Source organism: Pithys albifrons, chromosome 2, assembly GCF_047495875.1.
Source record: "Pithys albifrons albifrons isolate INPA30051 chromosome 2, PitAlb_v1, whole genome shotgun sequence".
Taxonomy (NCBI): Eukaryota; Metazoa; Chordata; class Aves; order Passeriformes; family Thamnophilidae; genus Pithys; species Pithys albifrons.
In genome coordinates this window covers 45,152,130-45,171,965 of record NC_092459.1, presented here as the reverse complement: position 1 = coordinate 45,171,965, position 19,836 = coordinate 45,152,130, and the positions used below count along the sequence as shown (strand labels likewise).

Genomic DNA, 19,836 nt, shown 5'->3' with positions numbered 1-19,836 from the left:
ATTAGTACAAGCTCTACACTTCAGGTGCTGGCTGTGGACATACAAACACCTTACCTTAGCAATATTACTCCCACTAGGCTTAAGTTTAAATCTAGACAGATGATCCTCAGGAGTCCCCTCTCTTTCCCTAGCCCAGTGCCTGAATTCTGCCCTGCCAGTCCATGCTAGTTCAAATCCTAATGCAGATCTTGACTCTGGTTTCTCTGTGAACCTCAGGTATAAGCTCACCAAAATGATTTCTCCTGGACTCGTCACATTCTTTTTTGTTGTAGACGTTGTGCAGTGATCCTTGACATCTCCTGACCTACGCTGTGCCAAGTAATTCCTTATTCGCTGCAGCTCCAAAGAGTTGGCCTCTGGCCCTTAGTGGCTACAATCCAAACTTGGTTTAGCCTCAGCCCTACCAGCTTCAGAGGAGTGTGATGGGACATGTAAATTCCTTTCAAGTCACATGTTGCATTAGTTTGATTTATTACTCTTACAAAATTGATCTTTACCAAAATAATAGAATAAATGATTTTTGTGGTAGTCTCTCTCAAGACTTCTCAGGAAGATGACAAACACACCCTGATAAAGAAAAATCTTCCTCTCTGCTCTTGTTAGTAATATAGCCAGGTCAGCAAATGAACTAGAGTTTTTTGGTAGCACTTTACTTTGCAGGCTTCATTGATTATTGTTGCATCTTCCTTGGTAGTAAAACTGTGGCCCAGTTCTGCCCAAGTTTTCATTTGCTGTCTTATTTTGCTGACTTGGAATCTCTACTGTCTAGAGTGCAGTTGTCACACTGGTGAGAAGCGGTGGGACAGGTATAGGTTTGTAGCTTTACTGACACAATGAGAGGATGTTTGAATGCTATAGCTTCGTATCCAGTAAAACAAGTCTATAAGCTCCTATTTTAATACTATCTTAGTAAAATTGTGTGTGTTTAGTATGGTGTGTGTGCATTTTTATTTATTTACTTGTACTTTATTTACTTACTTTACATTTGAAAACTGCCATAGATTGGGCTTCAGCAGTATTGAGTGTTTAAAATGCTGCAGAGTAAGGAGCCAGGGTGGTCCAACAACAGTAGGTGGCCTTTCTTCTCTCACAACAGCAGGCTGTTGATGTAAAATTAGGATTGTTTACAAACAGTGGATTTAAGGCTAAGGTCCAATATTGTGGTTAACTTAAAAAATAAAGACACTTAGTGATATTTGAACAGAAAGTGCTAGAATTGGTTTCAAGCCTGTTTTAGCTTAGTTCTTCAAGAAAATATGCTTTTGAAAAGGTAGGTGGGGGAAGGTACTAACAGTTCCATGATTTGAACATCACCATTGCAGACAGCAGTTTTACAAAGTCCAGAAAACCATGTGGTTTGTTTCAGCTCCTGAGCTGCTCACTTGCAGAAATCTCCCAGCAACTTTGCAGTTGTCCTGCAGGGCCCCAAAGCCTCTGTGGCCAGTGGAAAAGTGCCAAGGTGGCAGTGGGGGTAGGAGGGTAAGATGATAGTCCCAGGCAGCTTGGTGCCAGGTCAGCTTGTTCCAGGGGCCTTGAGGGAGCTCTCCAAGCTCTGAAGATATCCAGGATTTAGAAAGATGCAGAAATTGTGCTGTGCTAAACAGGGGCACGTGTACGATGTCCTTGAAGCACGTGTTGGCAGCGGCACTGCAGGTTGCTGGGGCTCATCAAAGCGGGTGTTGGCTGTCACTGGTCACAGAGCAGGGGTGGCTCCTCATGGGCTGGGAGGCTTCTGTTCCCTGCTGTACCCCCGGGGGGTGTCAGTGACCTTTTAACTTTTTAACGGTAAGAAAAAGAAATGGCACATTACTGCAGGTGACAGTGGAGTAAAACGCACTGTAGGGAATGGCATTGATTGCTCAGTAGGAGACAGGACAGATCTTGTAGGATTTGTGTCAGCAGGAAATCAGTGTTTTTCTCTGTTCTTCTGTTTTAGAAAGCAAAGGCCAGTAAAATGGTTTGTGTCAAAAATCTTAGCCATGTCATCTGCTCAATATGGGAATGAAGAATGCAGTGCTGACTAAATTGAAACAAAATACCAATAATAATTTCCAAAAATGACAAGAAATACATGATTCATCTAGGTAATTTTCTTTCATGATTCTCCTCAAGCAGAGGTCTTAATGGGTTTATTTTTGAGTGTAAAAGCCAAAAGAAAGAGATCTGAACTGAAAATTACAAATCTGGTGTTCTCTCTTTAACTTAAAACCATCAGGTGTTGAACAATACCTAGAGGATGATCTGCTTTCTTAATGGTTATCACTAAATCAGTGATGTGGGTTAGTCTTCTAGGATGATGCTACTTCCTTTTGTACTTAACTTTTTGCTGAAATAATGTTGTAAAGGAGTCGATAAATTCCATATGTTAGTACTGTACTCGGCTCTATATATTAGGTAAATACGGTGAGAGATTGAGTACTGAGGAACTTGCAACTGTCAAGTTAGGTCATTACAGGCAATGCAAGGAGAATACAGTTTCATAGTTATTTGGATTTTTTCCTAATAAAAAGCTTTGGTAGTTTTCCAAAACTCCCAGACTCAGAAAAATAATGTGTATTATGTGGGTCACAGCTAGACTGTGAAAAGTGAAAATAAAAGAACTGATTTTTTTTCTCTGTCTGCTGCTCTGAGGCACTCTGAGCATGTGCCTGAAAGTGGCAACTGTAAGAAGAAGGCCACAAAACAGTTCCCCAGACTGCAGTTACTAACATAAGAGTTCCTGAATCTCTAGCAGTAATTCCTATATTAGTTCAGCAATGTTTCACTTGCCTTGTCTCATTGTAACAATTAAGCTACAGATAAATACCTGAGAGTCATCTTGAAGTGCATTAAATGGCATGACATGTTTTTGTCACATTCCATTCTTCTTACTTGTCTTTTTGTGGTGTAAACATTGAATTCATTCCCACATTGAATTCCCCACAAACACCACCCACCCCCCCACACACCCAAAAGGAAACCCCACAGAAATCACTTTGTTTTTGACTGCAGTGTGGATATATGTGAGATTAAGGGTTGACTTGAAGTCTGACAAAGCATTTTATAAATTGCTAGTTTGTTCCTTGGTGATGGCTCTGCACAAAATAAGCTTTTTGTTTGTTGTACCTGCAGAATCAATTGAGGCATGAGCCTCAGGTCAGAGTATCAAGCAATTTTCTAGAGACACACCTGAGCCACTGGATGGCAAAATCTTCTGAGCTTGTGAGCTGTTTCTAGGTTGCATGTCTGTATGTTCCAGAATATGAAATCAGGGTTTTGTTGAAACTTCATGACAGGACACCTACACAGCGTTTCCTGCACACTCGCTGTAACCTCTCAGCAGTGCAGCTCTGGGTCACTTGCTCTCATGGGTAACACCAATTCCAGTAAAGCCAAGTGTAACACTTCAGTACTCCTAAAGGCATTTTTGCCCTTCATTTGGTTGCTGTTGTGTCTGATTCTGTCAGAAGCTAATAATAAGATACATTTCACTGGTTTTCCTTCTCTTTTCATATAAAGACTATTTCTGAGGTCAAATGCAGTTAAAAAAACCAACCCAGAAGCCTTAAACTCTCGGAGATGATTCAGCTGACCTTCCTGTGCTTTGAAGACATATGTTTGCATTGTGCAAAAGGTTTGTTTGCAGTTGATTGCCCACTGGGTGATAAGGCCACCTCCATCCCTTCAGGACAGGCCTTCTAAGAGCATCTTTACATGGTGGTGGTGAAGCAGGGTCAGACAGCATTCCAGGCAACATAGCAAGTAAGGTCCTGCACTGTCTCAATGCTCTTCATTGAGTTAGTCAGGAGGACTAGGAGTTGCAGGAAGTTCCCAAGGGTGAATATGCACCCAGTGGAGACAGGATATTCATCCATTTTCAGTATTCATTTTGGGGAGAAAAAACCTGAGTATAAGATGGTAGAATGGATCTCGGCTCCAAGGAGCTGTGAAAAATGTCTTGGGTATTGGCGTGACCCAGCAGCTTGCTAACTAAAGGAAAGAGAGGAGACCTGTTTAGGTGAAACCAGTTCTAGACAGCGATGAGCTATGTTAAAGTTTATTTTTCTGAACTCCAAACAAACTCTTTTATTAAGGTTAAACTAGTATTGTTTGACCTTAATGCTTATTTAGTACTGAGAGACTGCAGAGTGACTGGCAGCCCACAGATGTTCCATTCCCCAGGGTGTGACAGTCTGCAGCTGGACTGCTGATCCCTTGTCTATACACCTCTAGCCAACACAGGATCAGCGTTTACCTGTGAGTTACCAAGGTCAGCTTTGAAACTAGCTGACACAGACTGATTTTGGGAGAGCTGACTCTGGAGGGAGTTGTTAACCAGACTATTCTTGTGTGGTGTGTGAGTCTGTAGCCACCTCAGCACAGTAGCAGAAGAAGTCACAGCTAGCCAAGCAAACAACTTTTATAGTTCAGCTGCTGTTTATCAGCCTAGGAGGAACTGCATGACCTCATAGAAAGGGAGAAGAATATTCTGGTAAGACATTCTTTCAATCGTCTAAGCTTTAGATATGCATCTTTAATCTACCTATTTGCAGTAGTCTTAGAAACCATACTTCTGTTTTTGTGTCCTTGCCAAAGAATAAATAATCTCAAGATCTCAAATTCTTACAGCTCCCTATATTAAAATTTGTACTTCTGCTACCTAGTAATTGCAGAAGGGAATGTTAAATTTGGACAAGCCTTGGTGACACTAAAAACAAAATAACTTGTGGTCTAAGGTGGAAGTGAGCTGTAGAAATCTTAAAGGCAGAAATTGCCAGAAGAATGACTCTTTGGGGGGAGTAAGAGTCCTGAGGGATGAACCAAATAGTTCAGGGAATAAATAAAGGCACTGGAGTTCTTGCCAGTCAGTGAGTTAAAGTCAGTCAGCTGTGAGAAAAGCTCAGGTGAAACAACCAAGTCTCATAGCCTCTTGCAGCTCTGAGAGAAAAGATAGTGTGTCTTTGGTGGGGAATATAGTGGGCTAGAAATGGCCTGATTTGTAATTACTCAAACCCCTCCATGATTATTTGCAAGTCATTTGCCCATTAAAGCTGAAGATGTGGCCATTAAGAAAGCAGTATGTAAGAAAGATCTAGAAATAGAAAAATAGCGTTTCAAGAACAGGTAAGGTTCAAAGGAAAGACAATAAATACAATGTCTGAATATGGTAAAACCTTCACGCTTAGACAGTCTTACAATCCTAAAGACTACCAAAGGAAAGCTTCTGTATATTGGTCTAAACTTACATCCTGGTGTGGTCAATTGTCAGCCCTCCATTCTACTCAACAGCTTGTTTTTGTTATTATTATAAAGGTATCAGGTGCCATGACATTCCTGAGGGGCTGATCCTTTTTGACACATACAACAAGAATTTAGATATACAAAGAATACAGTGTATTCGCCTCCCTAGAACTGTGTACCAATTCTAATAATAGAATGAATTTTTTGAAGGCTTACAATCAGATTAAGGTTAAATTTAGAAGAATGCTTTGAAATACCATTTTTTCTTGACTCACATCCTAGGATGATACATTCTCCTATTTAATTTAAATTCACTGTAATGAATGGTTTGATTGCTGTGCCATTTTGTTATTGTGATAAAGATTTTTGCTGTTTTACAAATAACAAGTGTATAAACAAAGGATAGAAGGGATTAATAGATATATTTGAAATTTGTTATTGACAGGATAGTGGCTGTGGACAGTGAGGAACGAGAGGACTCCACAGGGAAATGTTCAGAGCAGCTGGTGTGGGGCTGCTTAGTCATTGCTGAAACACCAGGTGACTTCATTAAGGTTCCACATACATTAGGTGGAGCTAAAACTAATACAAATCAGGTAGCTCAGCTCCAAAGATTTATCTGCTTTTATTTGTAAATGTTCCTGGGAATGAATAATCTGATCATCCTCCAAGATACTAGTTTGATGTCCAGGGCACTCCAGTAACAGGTGTTTCAAGTGGCTCCTGCTTGGACAGCTTTTCTATGGAAAGAATTTAAGATTTTGCTTTGTCAGTTCTTTGGAGTCATCTCTTTTTTGGCTGAACATGACTCAAATAAGTTTCCCTATTGGACTGAAACACAAGTTACAACAGCCAAGTGCAAGCACAGGTGTTTGCAGGATCAGGCTTTTCACACTGTAGGTGGTTGGTCTCCTTTGAGCTTCTCCAGGACATTTCTTTTAACTGTAGCAATAAGGAAAAAATTCATTTCTGATAATTTAGAGTGCACAGATGTTAAACACCATCCCTTTATGCAAGCAACTTTCATGACAGTGCTTGTTATGAAGGAATATGCTTCCATGATTTAGGTGGTGTTTGCTTTGAGTATCTATTTCTCATGTGCTATTTCTGGGTGAAAGCAAACTGGGTACCTATCAATACTTTCATGTTAAACATCTGTTGTTGTGTTCTCCCTTAGGAGCATTTCATTAGATCTCTGTTTACTTGCATCGATACATGGTTAAACATACTGTTGTGTTTCCCCAGGGAACACTCCAGTTATGCAAACCGTACCATGGATCTGTCCCCATGTCCCCTGGCTGTGCTGTGGTTTGCACTTGTTAGTACCCAAATGAGCTTTGTGCCAGTCTCAAACCATATTCACTGGTGAAATTGCTCATCTAATTTGCCTTACTAGCTTCCAAATAGATGTAATTTCAGTCTGCAATTGTGTACTGATTTATAGATGAGCAGGTGGCTCAGATTTGTGTGTGCTCTTTAATTTGGAGGAGTTGCACTTTAGAAATACTCCTGTGAGGGCTGGGGTGGAGAAAGGGCTTGGCTTGGAGCAGGCTGGGGTGATGGGATTCTACTAAGGCAGAGACATACCTGGGGCCTGAGCAGAGCTTGTGTACTCAGGCCATATGGGAGAGCTTTTAAGTCCATTATTGTTTGTTTGCTGTGGCTGTGCAACTTCCTCTTCCCCTTTGTACACAGTTTTTCTGACATGCTGTCACTGCCTCCATCTATCCTGATAGAGAAAGCAAAGGATACTATATAATTTCCTACCTTCAGTTGGTGAGTTGGTTGTTTAAAGAGAGCAAATTTCCCTTGGATGATGTCAGAGAAGAATCTGTATCTGCCAAGGTTTTTTGTACAGGAACAACTGTTCATATAAAGAAGCAAATACCCAGGCCAGGTAATTCACTACAATTGGGCAAAACCTTTTTGGAAGTGAGGGGAGTGCTGCCCTTTCTCCCCCCACCACTTCTTCCAAGGATGTTAACAAATTCATTGAGGGGGATGACCATTCGTCTGTCATCCAAGAAGACTCCTTATAGTGAGGATTCTTTTTGCATTTTTAGCTTTCAGGTAATTCCTGTCCTTTTCAACAGTTTTTCTGAGTGCAAGCCAGTTCTACTGTGTCGGAAGAGAAGCCCATTTGTTCTTTCTGTTATGATTTGGCCTGAAGTAAGGAAATAACCAGTGCAAATTAAACAGTGTTCTTCATTAGTTTATTTTTGAGCTCACAAGTGCAACCTTCCTTGCCAGTATTGCATTCTTCTTTCTCCATGCTTCTGTTGAGCATTTTATGAAGTGCAAGTAAGGTAGGAATCGTGCTCCATCTCTTCTGGTGAAACTTAGCAGCTTCCAGCCAAGGCCCCAAGTAAGGAAAGAGCTGTGGTACCTGAGCACCTGTAGGTAATTTAACCTTTTAACTGCTGCTAAGCCTTCAGCAGTAGAGTATCCCTTGGCTTGCCAGAGATAATTGCATAGCCCAGAGAGGTGGTGGTATTTGAGAGGTGGAGAGGAAAGGAAGCCTTTAAAGCTCTAGATGTGCAGAACTGCTGCCTTGCGTCACATTCTCCTGACAGACTGTCCTCAGTGTTTTCTGCACTTGTCTGCAAGGTTTGTACACCCATAACAGGAACAGCCTGTGAGCACTTTTTCAGTGTTCAGTTTTACATTTAACAGAAGTGTAAAGTTCAGTGGCGTGGAATTTCCCTGCTTGGTTGTTAGGTATGTTGGCAGGGCTCAGAACTGAGCAGCCTGAATTGTAGGCAGAAGCATTCTTCCCCGGGGTGAGTGTGTTCAGGGGTTCAGAGCTGTCACGGCCCTCCTTCCATCAGAACTGCAACAGAAATTCACTTCTTGGTGTCTGTCATATTTTATTTTAATTCAAAATATTTGAAGGAAAATAAGCTAACAGAATGTAGCATTATAATTCTTAATATTGCTGTAGAAGGGAAAAAAAAATCATGTGGGCTAGCTGAGGGGCTTGTTTCTTTTGAAATAATTGATGCCATAAAATCGCAGACCAAAAGAGGTGGGAGATGCGAGGCATCTGGCAGAGTTTACAGTGCTTGGGGGGTCGGCAGGCGCAGCACAGCCTCCTGCAAACAAAGGCCGAGTGTTTTGCTGATGCGATTGCAAAACATATGTTTGCCCAGGACTGTTATGGGAATAGGCAGGAGGCCAGATTTCTGCTGCAGTGGCAGCGAACTCGGTCACACAAATATCTGCAAAATGTGAACCTCCTGCGATTTCTCGGTTTAAAAGCCATAATTACTTTGTTGCTTGAAGAGAAGGTTGAAACTCTTGCATAAGGAACTTGGGGGTGGGGGAGAGAGTTGTCCCAAGAGCGTCTGTGTGCGGGGGACAGCGGAGCGGAGCCAAGGGGGCCGGAGCTCGAGGCTCCGCTGCCGGCACAGGGGTGGCCTGAGGGCCGCTGCCTCTTGTCCCCCTGCCCGGGCACTCGCCGGCATTCCCGGGCGCGGGAGCAGCCTCGGGGTGGCGGCGAGCGGGAGGTGGCGCGGCCGCTCCGCTCCGCCCCTGGGCGGGCAGGGCTGGGCCCCCGTGCCGGTGCCGCCCCGGCAGAGCCGCTGCGAGCCCGGCCCGAGCCCAGCGCCGGCGGAACGCGGCCAGGCCAGGCCGGGCCGGCAGCACCAGGTACGCGCGGGTGTCCCCTCCGCCCGTCCCCGTGGGGCTCAGCATCCCCCGGCGCATCCCCCGCGGCAGTCCCTGATGCGGGCAGCAGTAGCAGCGCTTCCCGGCGGGATCGCCGCTCCCACGGTGCCGCTTGGGGCTCGCAGGTCCCAGCTAGTGCGGGATCACCAGCTGCTGCCCGCGGTGACAGCGCAGGTCCTGTCCTTGTCCCCCCCATCGCCCTGCCTGTGTGCCGCCTCTGTGTGTGTGTGTGTGTGTGTGTGTGTCTGTGTGTGTGCTGGCTCCCCGGCTCGCCCAGGCGCTTTTATGGCTTGGAATTGCCCGGTATTTATTTCGGTCTCGCACAGACTTGGATTATCCTTTAGAAACAGTAAGGCTGTTTCTTGTATTGCTGATGGAGGAGAGCTTGGTGTAATTGTAAACAAATGCAAGTCAAGAGCATTATTTTGGGCAGGAATGAACCTGCTGATTTAGATCTCTTTCGTAAATTTCCTAGTGTCAGCACATTATTTTTTTTCTTTTATAGGAGATTTTTAGATCCTCAAAACTGCTGCAGGTTGCCACAGAACCTGTTTTGTATTTTTCTGATTTGTACTGAACTGGTGCCTCATCAGTATATACGCTTTGCTTTGGCATAATCCAGCAGTACAGATTATGTAATGCAAATGCTGACTATCACATTTAAACTTGTTTCCTTCTGTGTCACCAATTTGTTGGTGTTTAAACAGTGTTCACTGCAGGGAAATTGCAGATGTTTATTGCAAATCCTTTGCCCTTCAATGCTTTCTGTTTCATGTACACATCACAGAAGTGCCATATAAAAACCCTAGGCACTAATCAGTGAAATTCAGCCTCAGTTTCAGTGAGCTCATATCAAAAGTAAATTGGGTTGTGGACTCAAAGCAACTGTGTCACAAAACCACTTCAGGAAGAGCTATTACTGCTGAGGAACAATAGGTAGCACTTAGGTGCCTTGAGTCTACTGCACTTGGACTTGTTTGTACTGCTCAGACCTAGAAGATGACCAGAGAAGAGGTGTTAGAACTGGATACAGAGGAGTCTTAGGTTTGCTTTTATTCCTCCTGTTGTGAACAAGGTGGGTAACTTTGGGGACAGACTCCTTTGCCTTGATTTCTGTCTTGAATCAAGTCATGTAAACTAGATGGAGATGTTTTTAAAATGAGTTTACAAAGGACTTTGAGACATTCAGAGAAAGTACACTTAACTGATATTGAAATTAATGTAGTTTTAAGTCTTTAAATTCATATAAGAGTAATGTATTCTGTATGAAATAGAAACAGTTCATCATTTCCAGTACTTTAATTCCAGTGAAGAGTGGTAGGTCTGTGGAACAGAGTGCTTTGTAACAGAGGGGGTAGTACTTGCTCTCAGTTCTTTAAATCTGTACAAGTGGAGACATGTCTGGTGCTTCAGCTGAATGACAGTCTGAGATGCCCAGCAAATGGGTCCACTGCAAAAATGTAGAGTACATGAGCATTTTGGTGTAATTTTTTTTCTGTTATTTTAATGTGAATCATGGTTTGTTTGAGAAAGCCACAACAATTGCAGCTACTTGAGGATTAGGTAAATTAATAAAATAGGAAAAACTTCCAGTTCTGCATAGCCCCACATTTAGAAAAGGTGTAAGATTTCTGGGGGATGTCATATGTGTGTTTGTTTGTAGGAAAATAAACATCTTTAATGACAACTCTTTGTTTCTTAATCCTTTCCTTTCCAAAAGCTCTCCGTCTCATACAGAAACTACAGTAGCTCCTGCATTTTGCAGAACCGAAAATACAGCTTTTAGCTGCGTGTGTATCAGCTTGGTGACAGCTGGTCCTATGGGCCCAGTTGTGCCAGTCCTTGTCGTTAAGGTCCTAAACAAGGAAACTCCATTGGTAGCCTGTCAGTGTCACCACCAGAGAGGTTTTGCTGTCAGTGACCCTTAAAGGGGAAGTAGGAACCAGACACAGTGAGCGAAGCAGCAGCAGCAGCAGCATGAAGCCTCTCAGACTGGTGAGTGCCAAAGTCTCTCTTGGAAATGCAGTGCAACCTTCTTGGACTCTTAGATGCTTAGGGGCGTTTCATCCTATAAGCTTATAAAGCCCTAAATGGGTACTTTTAATGCCCATGCCTCAAATCCATTTTGTAGTATACTAAGCTCAATTTTCAGCACTGGCACGTTGGAGGAGTTAATTCTATTAGGAGATTACACTGAGGAGTTTTTAAACCATGGCTCATTGTGCCTTTCTTACCCCTAAGCTTGGATAGGAATGCACTTAGATTACATTAAAAGATGACTGCTTGTCTAGAAAAATGCTACCTTGAAAAAAATCACCTCAAACTCATTTTCCTTCTCTGGTTCCTTACTTTAGATTGTTTCATTTTGTGTTATGGGGTGTGGTTTTCATATAATTTTGTTTGAATCTAGCAGCATTTAGTGCTTAATCAGGACACAGATGATTCAGCTAAAAATGGTAATCCAAGTGTGGTTTAGTGAAGTAAATTGATAATTATAATTTTACTTTGCCTGTGGCTTGTCTGTGATCAAATGTTCTCTTTGCCATTTAGAGAAGGCCTAAGTAGTATGTAAATAAGTCTCTCTGGGAGATATAACATTTGATAGTGGTACTGACTGTACTTGATGGGAGCAAAATGACTCACTGTGCTACCACCAGGGAAGCAGTCTGAGCATTGTGGATCATAGCTAGTGCTCAGCTCTGAATCCTGAGTGACTGAAAATTAGCAGTTTGGTAACAGTCCCCAAACTCATCAAACTAAACAATCACTGAGTTTTGGGAGAGGTTTTGTGGTAAGAGGCAGACCTCTAGCTGCAAGGAGCCAGTGGTGAGGGAGCAACAGGGATCTGAAAAAGCATTTTAGGTACACTGGAGAAAGAACTGCAGCCAAGGTTAGATAGCTGTTCCTGTCCTGGAGGCCGTGCAACTTGGCGAGTACCTTAGCTCTGCTTCAGTGCTTCTGCTTGAAATTTCGGATACTGAATGTATGTTTAGACTGTGACTTTTTATTTTCTTCACTTATATTTTTAAGAGACTCAGAATCAGAGCAGATGATGTTCTGTTACCAGCAGAGGCAGCGTGTGTTGTACTTTAAAGTATTTACAAACCTCTTCTACACATTTGCATTTCAATTTTCCATCTTGAACTTTTACTTAAATTTGAGAGGAAGGCTGTTCCTGTCAAGATCATTAAAAAAGTTACCTAAAAGTGGGCTCAGTTGACCAGCATAAGATACAGAAAAGCTGTAAGTTGTGTGAGTTTGTGTGTTGGAGGCTTTACAGTGGTCTTCCCTGAGCATGTCTGTGCATGCACACAGTTTTTTGGTCTGCTTGTCCTTGTGGAGTTGGATGTACTAAGTGGGCCAGACTGGTGAGAGAGAATGGTACTGGGAAGTATATAATTAAGTCTGCAGACTTGTCTCATTAACTTTTCTGTCTCAGCTCGGAGGAGCTGTTTCTTGGTGTAAATTTGCATAAAACACTTCCTGGCTGAGAAGTCTCTGAAATGGCACACAGTCTGGTGGTTACAGCATTACCCCGTGACCTGAGAGATCCCAGCTCAAGCCACCAGTCTTCTGTAGCACCTTCTGTTTCTCAGGGTATTTTCTTTCCTCACCTAATGTGAGAGATAATAACAGTTGTCCTACCTCACAGGGATCTTTCATTGTCTAAATACATGGGGATGAGATGCTCGGATGATATGGCAGTGATGAGGGATGTGTAGGTTCAGAAATGGTAGATTCCTGGTGATCATAGTTCCCATAGAAGTAATAATGGTGGCTGTACAGAATACAAGTTACATTACATAATGGGAAAGAGGAGGCTTTTCTGGGACGTCCAGGGTTGTCTGCCAACATAGCAATACAGCATTTATATGGCAAATGAGGGGTGGAGTGGATTGCCACCAGGCAAGGCCCACCTCCCTCCGTGAGCTTGAGCTTCTGGGTGTTGAAGGTGAAATCTGTTCCACCCTTGGTGCTCAGCTTTGCAGCCACCTGAGTTTTATGTTCTGGCTTTGAAGATGGAGTGCCTCTGATGCAGCAGCATCATTATTATTTATTATTATTGTTATTATTATTTATTTTGCACCTAAAGCCTCAGTTGTGGTTGGCTTTCTGCTGAGCTTGGAGCTGTATTCAGCTGCAGAGTTTCTAGACTGAATGAAAGTAGTGTGGTGAGGAAAGGAGCCGGGAGAAGTTTGATGCAGAGAACACGTCAAACTAAGTAGGTCACTTTGGTGTGCAACTCAGTGGTCTGGTATTGCATGAAAGTTGCTTATACTTTTGTAATAACCAATATAGGTATAGAGTTTTTTCAACTGCTGCTCGTCCTGGCCATGACTGCTTCACCAAGTGCTTGTTGGTGCTCCAGGTGAGGTGGTGCTTTAAGGAGGAGGGTGCAGGAGAGAGATGCAGTGTGTCTGGTCAGGATGCAGGTCTTGGCTTTGAGAGGGAAGAATGGTTGAGTGTATTGGGAAGATGGAGGCTTAGTGAAAGGTATTGTGGAGCATAGCAATGTGTTCAAAATGAAGGGAAGATTCACTAGGACTGTTTTGAGAATTATTACTTTGTTATCTATATAGTATTTGAAGTGTTGGGGTACTGGGAGCATTCACAGTTACCTGCTATTTCTGAAGTACTAGGAGAGCTTTATTAAATGCTGCTTCCAAAACAGAGGGGAAGACAGTGTAGAAGCTTTGCCGCAGCTTGTAATTGAAGAATAAAAGTTTTCAAAAGACTTCTGATGGGTCAGATTTTACACAACTCCCATGACCGTGTTAAGCATGCACCTCATGGCAAACTGCTCCTGTTCTCAGCACCCTCTGGGAGAAGCCCCCAGTTTGCAAATAGGAAACAGGCTCATCTTCACAAATGCTTTGCAACGTCTCTGTCAGAATAGAGATTTGAACCCAGGCTTCTCAAGTTCTGGGTTGGTGCCATGATGTCAGGGGGATGCTCCCTCTCCTGAAGGATAACAAAGCAGCTTATTTAAACCTTAAAAAAACCTCTGAAGTCTCTTTGCAGAGCATGTTTGATGAGCTAAGTAATGTGTAACCTGTTATGTGCAGTGTAATCATAAGTTTGACTTCTGCTTTAAAAAACTGAAGTGTATTGATAGTTATGTATTTTAGATTGTGAGGCAAAATACGTTAGCAGCCTGCTCATCTCAGGTTCTCGAGTTCTGGGGTTTTTGTCTTCTTACTGTTCTGGGAAAGGGAGAGACTGAAATGTAGTGCTTCAAGAATTAAATTTCAAGGTATTTCTCTTGGAGTGCTTGATTTGGCAGACAACTGCAGACATCTGCTAAATGAAATGCTGCTTTTACAGGCTGCTAATTTAAATGATGCTTACAAACGTTTTTTGCTTGCTGTCATTTAGATGTAAGACATTTCTCTAATTTGATAGTGCAGTTGTAACCAAGATAAGAAGCTGTGCTACAGCTCTGAGGAGACATGGCAATACAATCCATCCTACAAGTGACATTACTTGACTGACAGGAAAAAATTTGCTTGTGAATATTGGGACCCTCATGAGGAAAAAAGCTGTATCACAGAGAAAAAGTGAAAAGACTAGGAGTAAAGAGCTGCCCTTTGATCTTTCTGTGTCCAAATAAGACTTGAGAAATGAAGGCATCTCACTTAGGATTTAATGAGAATTGTCAGCGTCTGAAGAGTTTGATAGTTGCCACTTAGACCTGCACTGATTGTTCCTGGCTCTGAACCTGGTTTTTAATCTTAGGGGAAAGTTCAGGGAGCAGTAACTGATTACTAAAACTGCTTCTCGTACTCATGCATATAGAGACCTCAGCTAAAGACAGAAAAGTGCAGGAGTGAATGCAACCAGTATCTCATGTTTATAACAGCCTTTATCTATGTGGGGAAAATGTGGCAAAGTTAAAAACTGCATTTAGCAGGAAGGTTTTGGGGCTTCGCCTGTTCTCGAGGCCTAAACTAGCTGAAGACACCCTTCTGGTCTGTGTGGCCTGAACTGGCCCAGTACGTGGTGTTTATTCATCCAAACCCAGCTGAGAACCTGGATGGAGTTGGTATTGTCAGAAAATGGATGGTTTGAGCTAGGGAATGGAGGCCATGGCTGTGTTGTAAAAGACGATTGGGAAAGAGGGAAGAGATAAGGAGCCCAAACCATTAGCACTCAACTCCATCCTTAGCTGTAATCCCAGGTCTCCCTCCATCTGTAAGAATGCCATGCCATCAGCTGCCCTGCAGGGAGCTGGTCTGAGTGGCAGGGCTGCCATCTCTCCTGGGGAAGCCAAGCTGCTTGCTGGGTAGTAATCCCCTCAGGAGAGCTGGTGTGCAGCGCGTGCCACACACGATGGAGGGAGCCTCTGCAGCGCTGGGGAGGTGGGCATATGTGACTGTGTGAAGTGAGGCCATGTTCTGCTTTGGTACATGTCCCCTGGGCCCTGCTGTGCCTTCTCTGAGGGCTGCTCTGTGCCAAGTGCAGAGACTGCCCTTGGAACATACAGCTTCCACCCTTCAAAGGGAACATGTAACAGGCAGGACACAAATGCACCCAAGTCTTGTAGGCATTTGCTCCTTGGCCGGACAAAGGGCACAGAGTGCTGAAGGCCTGTCAGAAAGCTTCATCTAGCTGAGGGAGAGGGCAGGAGTGACTGTGTGGGGCATCCAGCCTCCCTCTCACTGCAAGGTTACACGGTCACAGAAGTGTGTGCAAGGATGAGGCTGCTACTGTTCTGATTGAGCAAAATCCCCTCCCTCCTTCCCTCTAGACGTGAATAGCTTTTTATCCTGTCTTGAAAAGAAAACAGATGCAAATATAGATCAGGTACTTTCAGCAGTTGAAGTGTTCTTTGAGGTTGGGAAAAAGAAATCTGATTAGGGTTACAGCTGTTTCATTTCCTGACAGATGCAGAGAGTGTTGTGTGCTGGCGTAGTGCGGATGTGCACACACAGAGCAGCCTCGTTTCATATCAGTGGCATAACCACACAGCAGCCGGCATGTTCTGAACTCCTTGTCCTGGACACCCTGCCAAAATATGCTTTATGCAGAATTTTCTGTGAGCCAGGCTGTGTGTGTTTGTGTGTGTGTGCATACGTATAAATTCGTGCGTGTTTTCTTCACTTGACAGGGCCTTTGTTGTTGAACTTTTTGTAGCTGGAGTGGGGCAGTGCACTGTAAACAAGCACAGCTAATTATAAAGCCCTTGTATAAAAAAATGATTTGCATTTGTACAAACAGTACCAGTAAAAGTGCCCATGTAAGAGTACCACAAGTACCCAAATAAGCCCAGCTCTGAATGGAGAACTCTCTTCTGTCTTGCAACCACAGCTAAAAAGCTGTTTATAACTAAATGCTGAGGTGGTGTAATTTTCTCTTCTAGGAACTTGGAATAAGAATTCCTAGACCACTGGGACACGGACCAAGCAGATTCATCCCCGAGAAGGAGGTGTGGTAGTGTTTTCAAGTACATAGTGAACTTTATGCTTTTAAGGAACATCCTTTTACCAGTAGCCCACATTTGGTTTCAGGACAGCTGCTGAGCTGCAAAATGTTTTCAGTAGTGATCACAGCCAGTCCTGGGGAGACTTTGGCCACAGTTCTGGTGTACAGAACAGCGAGAGCCTTGGGGAGCTTTGGAATAGTTATGACCCCTCCATACTGATATCTAGCATGAGAGAAACCGAATAGTTTCCTTGTGAGCATCCGGATGTAATTTCCTACTGGTCCACAAGGCACCTGCCCCCCTGCTCTGGGACTGCTTTATCCTGAGCTGCTGCTACCATTCTGAAGAATCTGAGAAACTTCAGAGTGCCGTGGCTGAGCAATTCTAGTGCTTCTCTCCTGATTGTCTGGTAAGAGAATTTGGAGCAGAGGAAAAGTTAGTAGTATGGCTGTGGTTTTCTAGGAATTTTAGAACCTTAAGTTTCAATTTCCTTTCATTTGTCTCTCTTGTCATTTTAGCTAGGTTTTTACCTCTTTCCCTCTTTTTTCCATAGGGAAAGTGATTATTCAATTAGCTTTTAGTTAAAACAAACTTAGATGAAGCCTGGGGGTTCAAGACAGTAAGGCGAGACAGTTAAAATGAGACGTCAGTGTTGCACTAGAGAAAGACCAAAGCCAAATACCTTGTTTTGCTGATATAACCACTTGTGATCTCCTAAATGAGAGGTATTAAAGGATTTTATTTGCCTTATGTGCACTAATGCCATTAATAGATTTATAATATAATTCCTTTCCTTGGAGCCTCTGAGTGCTGTGGTAATACATTTATTTACTATTTTATCGGTGTTACTTGGGCAGTATTTCTCATTGCTCTTTCTCTTCAATCAGACAATTCAAGTGGGAAACGAAGACGCCACGATGCACACGCTGTTTGCAGATTCTTTTGCCACGCTGGGCCGACTGGACAATGTTACCTTGGTGATGGTTTTCCACCCACAGTACCTTGAAAGCTTTCTAAAAACTCAGCACTATCTACTGCAAATGGATGGTCCTCTCCCGCTTCATTACCGACACTACATCGGGATAATGGTATGCAGCAAGCACAAACAGTCACTTTGGCAGCAGTCTCTGGTCTTGTTTAATAGCACTTATTACTGTGTTCTGCAGTTTCTAGTTGGAAAGGCATTTCATCAGGAGCTAAGAGAAGGGAAAAGTGGAGCAGGCTTTTTTGTGTGTGGTTTATAGATGGTTTCATGTTCATAGTTTTGGTAGAGTTGTGAGAAAAGGAGGGAAAAATCTGTTATAAAAATTAGACAATTGTTTGTTTGTTTTGTTATTGGTTTTCTTAGTATGTCAGCACCCGATCCCATTAGATCTGGGAAGCTCAGCAGGGTCAGCCCCAGGTAGTACTTTGATGGGAGACCTCCTGGGAATACCAGGGGCTGTAGGTTCTAGTCCCAAGGACTTCCCTGTCACTGTCCAAGCTCGCTCAGCCGTGGCAGATGGACCTCAGGACTTAAACGGTGGGGCCAGTTCTGTGCACGCTGTGCCTCACCTAAAACATCCACTGCGCAGGCTGGAAGGGCACACCCACGTGGGGAGAGCCCTGCCCAAATCTGCGTTCACGAAGTCTGACCATGATGAAAACTCTTAGTATGTCAGAAACCGTTTTTCAAGAAAGGTTGTTTTTTGTGTGTGTGTCCTGTCAAACACACCTCCCTCTAACTCAGTAGTCTGTCCCATCATCCACTTCTGAGTATGTAAATTCAAAGTGAGTTTTCTGCCAGACGGGGGTTGATTTAATAATTTCCAATCTACCCATTCAATCTGATCTTTGTTTGCTGATGAATTAAAGTTTTGGGCTCCTCCTTAATTTGATGCAGAAAGTTATTAGTGTTTGAATAAATGATAATGGATCTGTCTTTGCTGAAAAGTTGTCTGTAGTCTGTAGTCTCTCTTGCTATATGTATTCTAAAACTTGCTTTTGCTGGTAAAAATTCACCTAGAGAAAACTTCTTCCACCCAGGGAGTGTGATGCAGCATGGATTACTTGCTTCAGGACATAAAATAAATCCATGTCTGTATTCTCCCTGGGTATAGGCGTGTTTCACCTGTAGCCAGCTTAGTTACAGTGTATATGAATAAGGATATTTATGTGGTGAGAACAATAATCAAAACAGGCTGATGTGTTAATCTCAGACATTTTTTTTCACTTCAGCCTTTGATCACTGCAAGTGATATTCTTGGATATTTTGAGGAAATGATGACTTACAGTATTTGTCATAAAGCACTAATTGTTGGTAATTGTTTTCTGCATCACATTGTGTTTTCCTTTCTAGGCTGCAGCAAGGCATCAGTGCTCTTACCTTGTTAACCTCCATGTGAATGACTTCCTTCATGTCGGTGGAGACCCTAAATGGTTGAATGGTCTGGAAAATGCACCTCAAAAACTGCAAAATTTAGGAGAACTGAACAAAATGTTGGCTCACCGACCCTGGCTTATCACCAAGGAACATATCGAGGTAGATCTTGCCTGGAGTAATGTGAGCGTACCCTTTTTTGCAGTAGTACAATCACAGATACTCAGCATTAAGAGCCAGACTGGCTTAAAGATGTTCTGTGTTAGTGACTTTGATTTCAGTGCTGCATCTCTGTGATAGTGCATGATATAGCAGTGCTCGTGCCCTTGTAAAACTAACATGATCACAACTGCACTTAAATGACTAAATTCACTGTACAACACCTTTATAATTTGACATTCCTCAGTGTCATGTCAGAATTCTGTTGGTGTGATGGCAATGTGCTCAGGTCTGCACCTCCTTAAGTCGTGTGCTTTCGGTAGCCAGAACCCCTGGGTGTTTCTGAGATGCTGCCAGAGGTTAGGCAGAACACCAGCCACCACATTTAGTCTGGGTTGCTGCTGCTTCACATGCTGAGTTTTCAGGGTGGCTTGGAGGGAGCGGGCTGGCAGAGCTGCCCAGGGGAGCAGTGGTGGTAGAAGCCAGCCAGGACTACAGCACCAACAAGCCACCAAGGGGCTCCTGCTGCCTCCTCTTCTGAGGGCCACCCCTATCAACCACCTCCGAGGGCACATGCAGCTCTCATGGCAGGGGCAGGGCTGCCCCGGGTGGGGCCCAGGGTGCTGGAGCAACTCCTCTGCTCTCCTCTGTTGCCCTTAGCCAGGAGGATGTGGGTGCTGGGACTTTCTCGGTGCTGCCTTGCCAGCTGGAGGGGTGGTGGCAGGTCCTGCTGGGAGGGAGGACGCTGGGCTGTGGGGGAGGGCACATGCTCTGCCAGAAGGCCCCAAACCTCCCACACTTTCCTGCCTGAAGGGGGAAGTTGGGGGTTTGAAGCTTCTTGTCAAATCTAGGGCATTCCACCCACATGGACAAGATGGAGGGAACCCAGCCCTGATGCCAGGTTTTTATACAGCTGATCTGCAAGGAGTTGCGAGGGTTTTCTGATGCTACAAAGACCATTTGAAGAAACATGCAACTGTTGTGGTTGCATCTTCATTTGAGGTGTGAA

The 19,836-nt window shown here is 43.6% G+C and overlaps 1 protein-coding gene across 10 annotated transcripts in view; it reads left to right on the top strand.

The window, feature by feature from the left end:
* SESN1 (sestrin 1) overlaps positions 1-19,836 on the top strand; it is a 78,715-nt gene that overhangs the window by 52,684 nt on the left and 6,195 nt on the right. For 5 of the 10 annotated variants that reach the window (XM_071548870.1, XM_071548875.1, XM_071548874.1 and 2 more), the window contains 3 exons: positions 16,247-16,312; positions 17,197-17,397; positions 18,648-18,830. In XM_071548870.1, coding sequence (XP_071404971.1) covers positions 16,247-16,312; positions 17,197-17,397; positions 18,648-18,830 — 450 coding nt within the window. Of the gene's footprint in view, positions 1-8,771; positions 8,869-9,472; positions 9,962-10,606; positions 10,882-16,246; positions 16,313-16,394; positions 16,719-17,196; positions 17,398-18,647; positions 18,831-19,836 lie in introns of those variants that run through there. The other 5 variants (XM_071548873.1, XM_071548872.1, XM_071548880.1 and 2 more) reach the window with 5 other exon arrangements.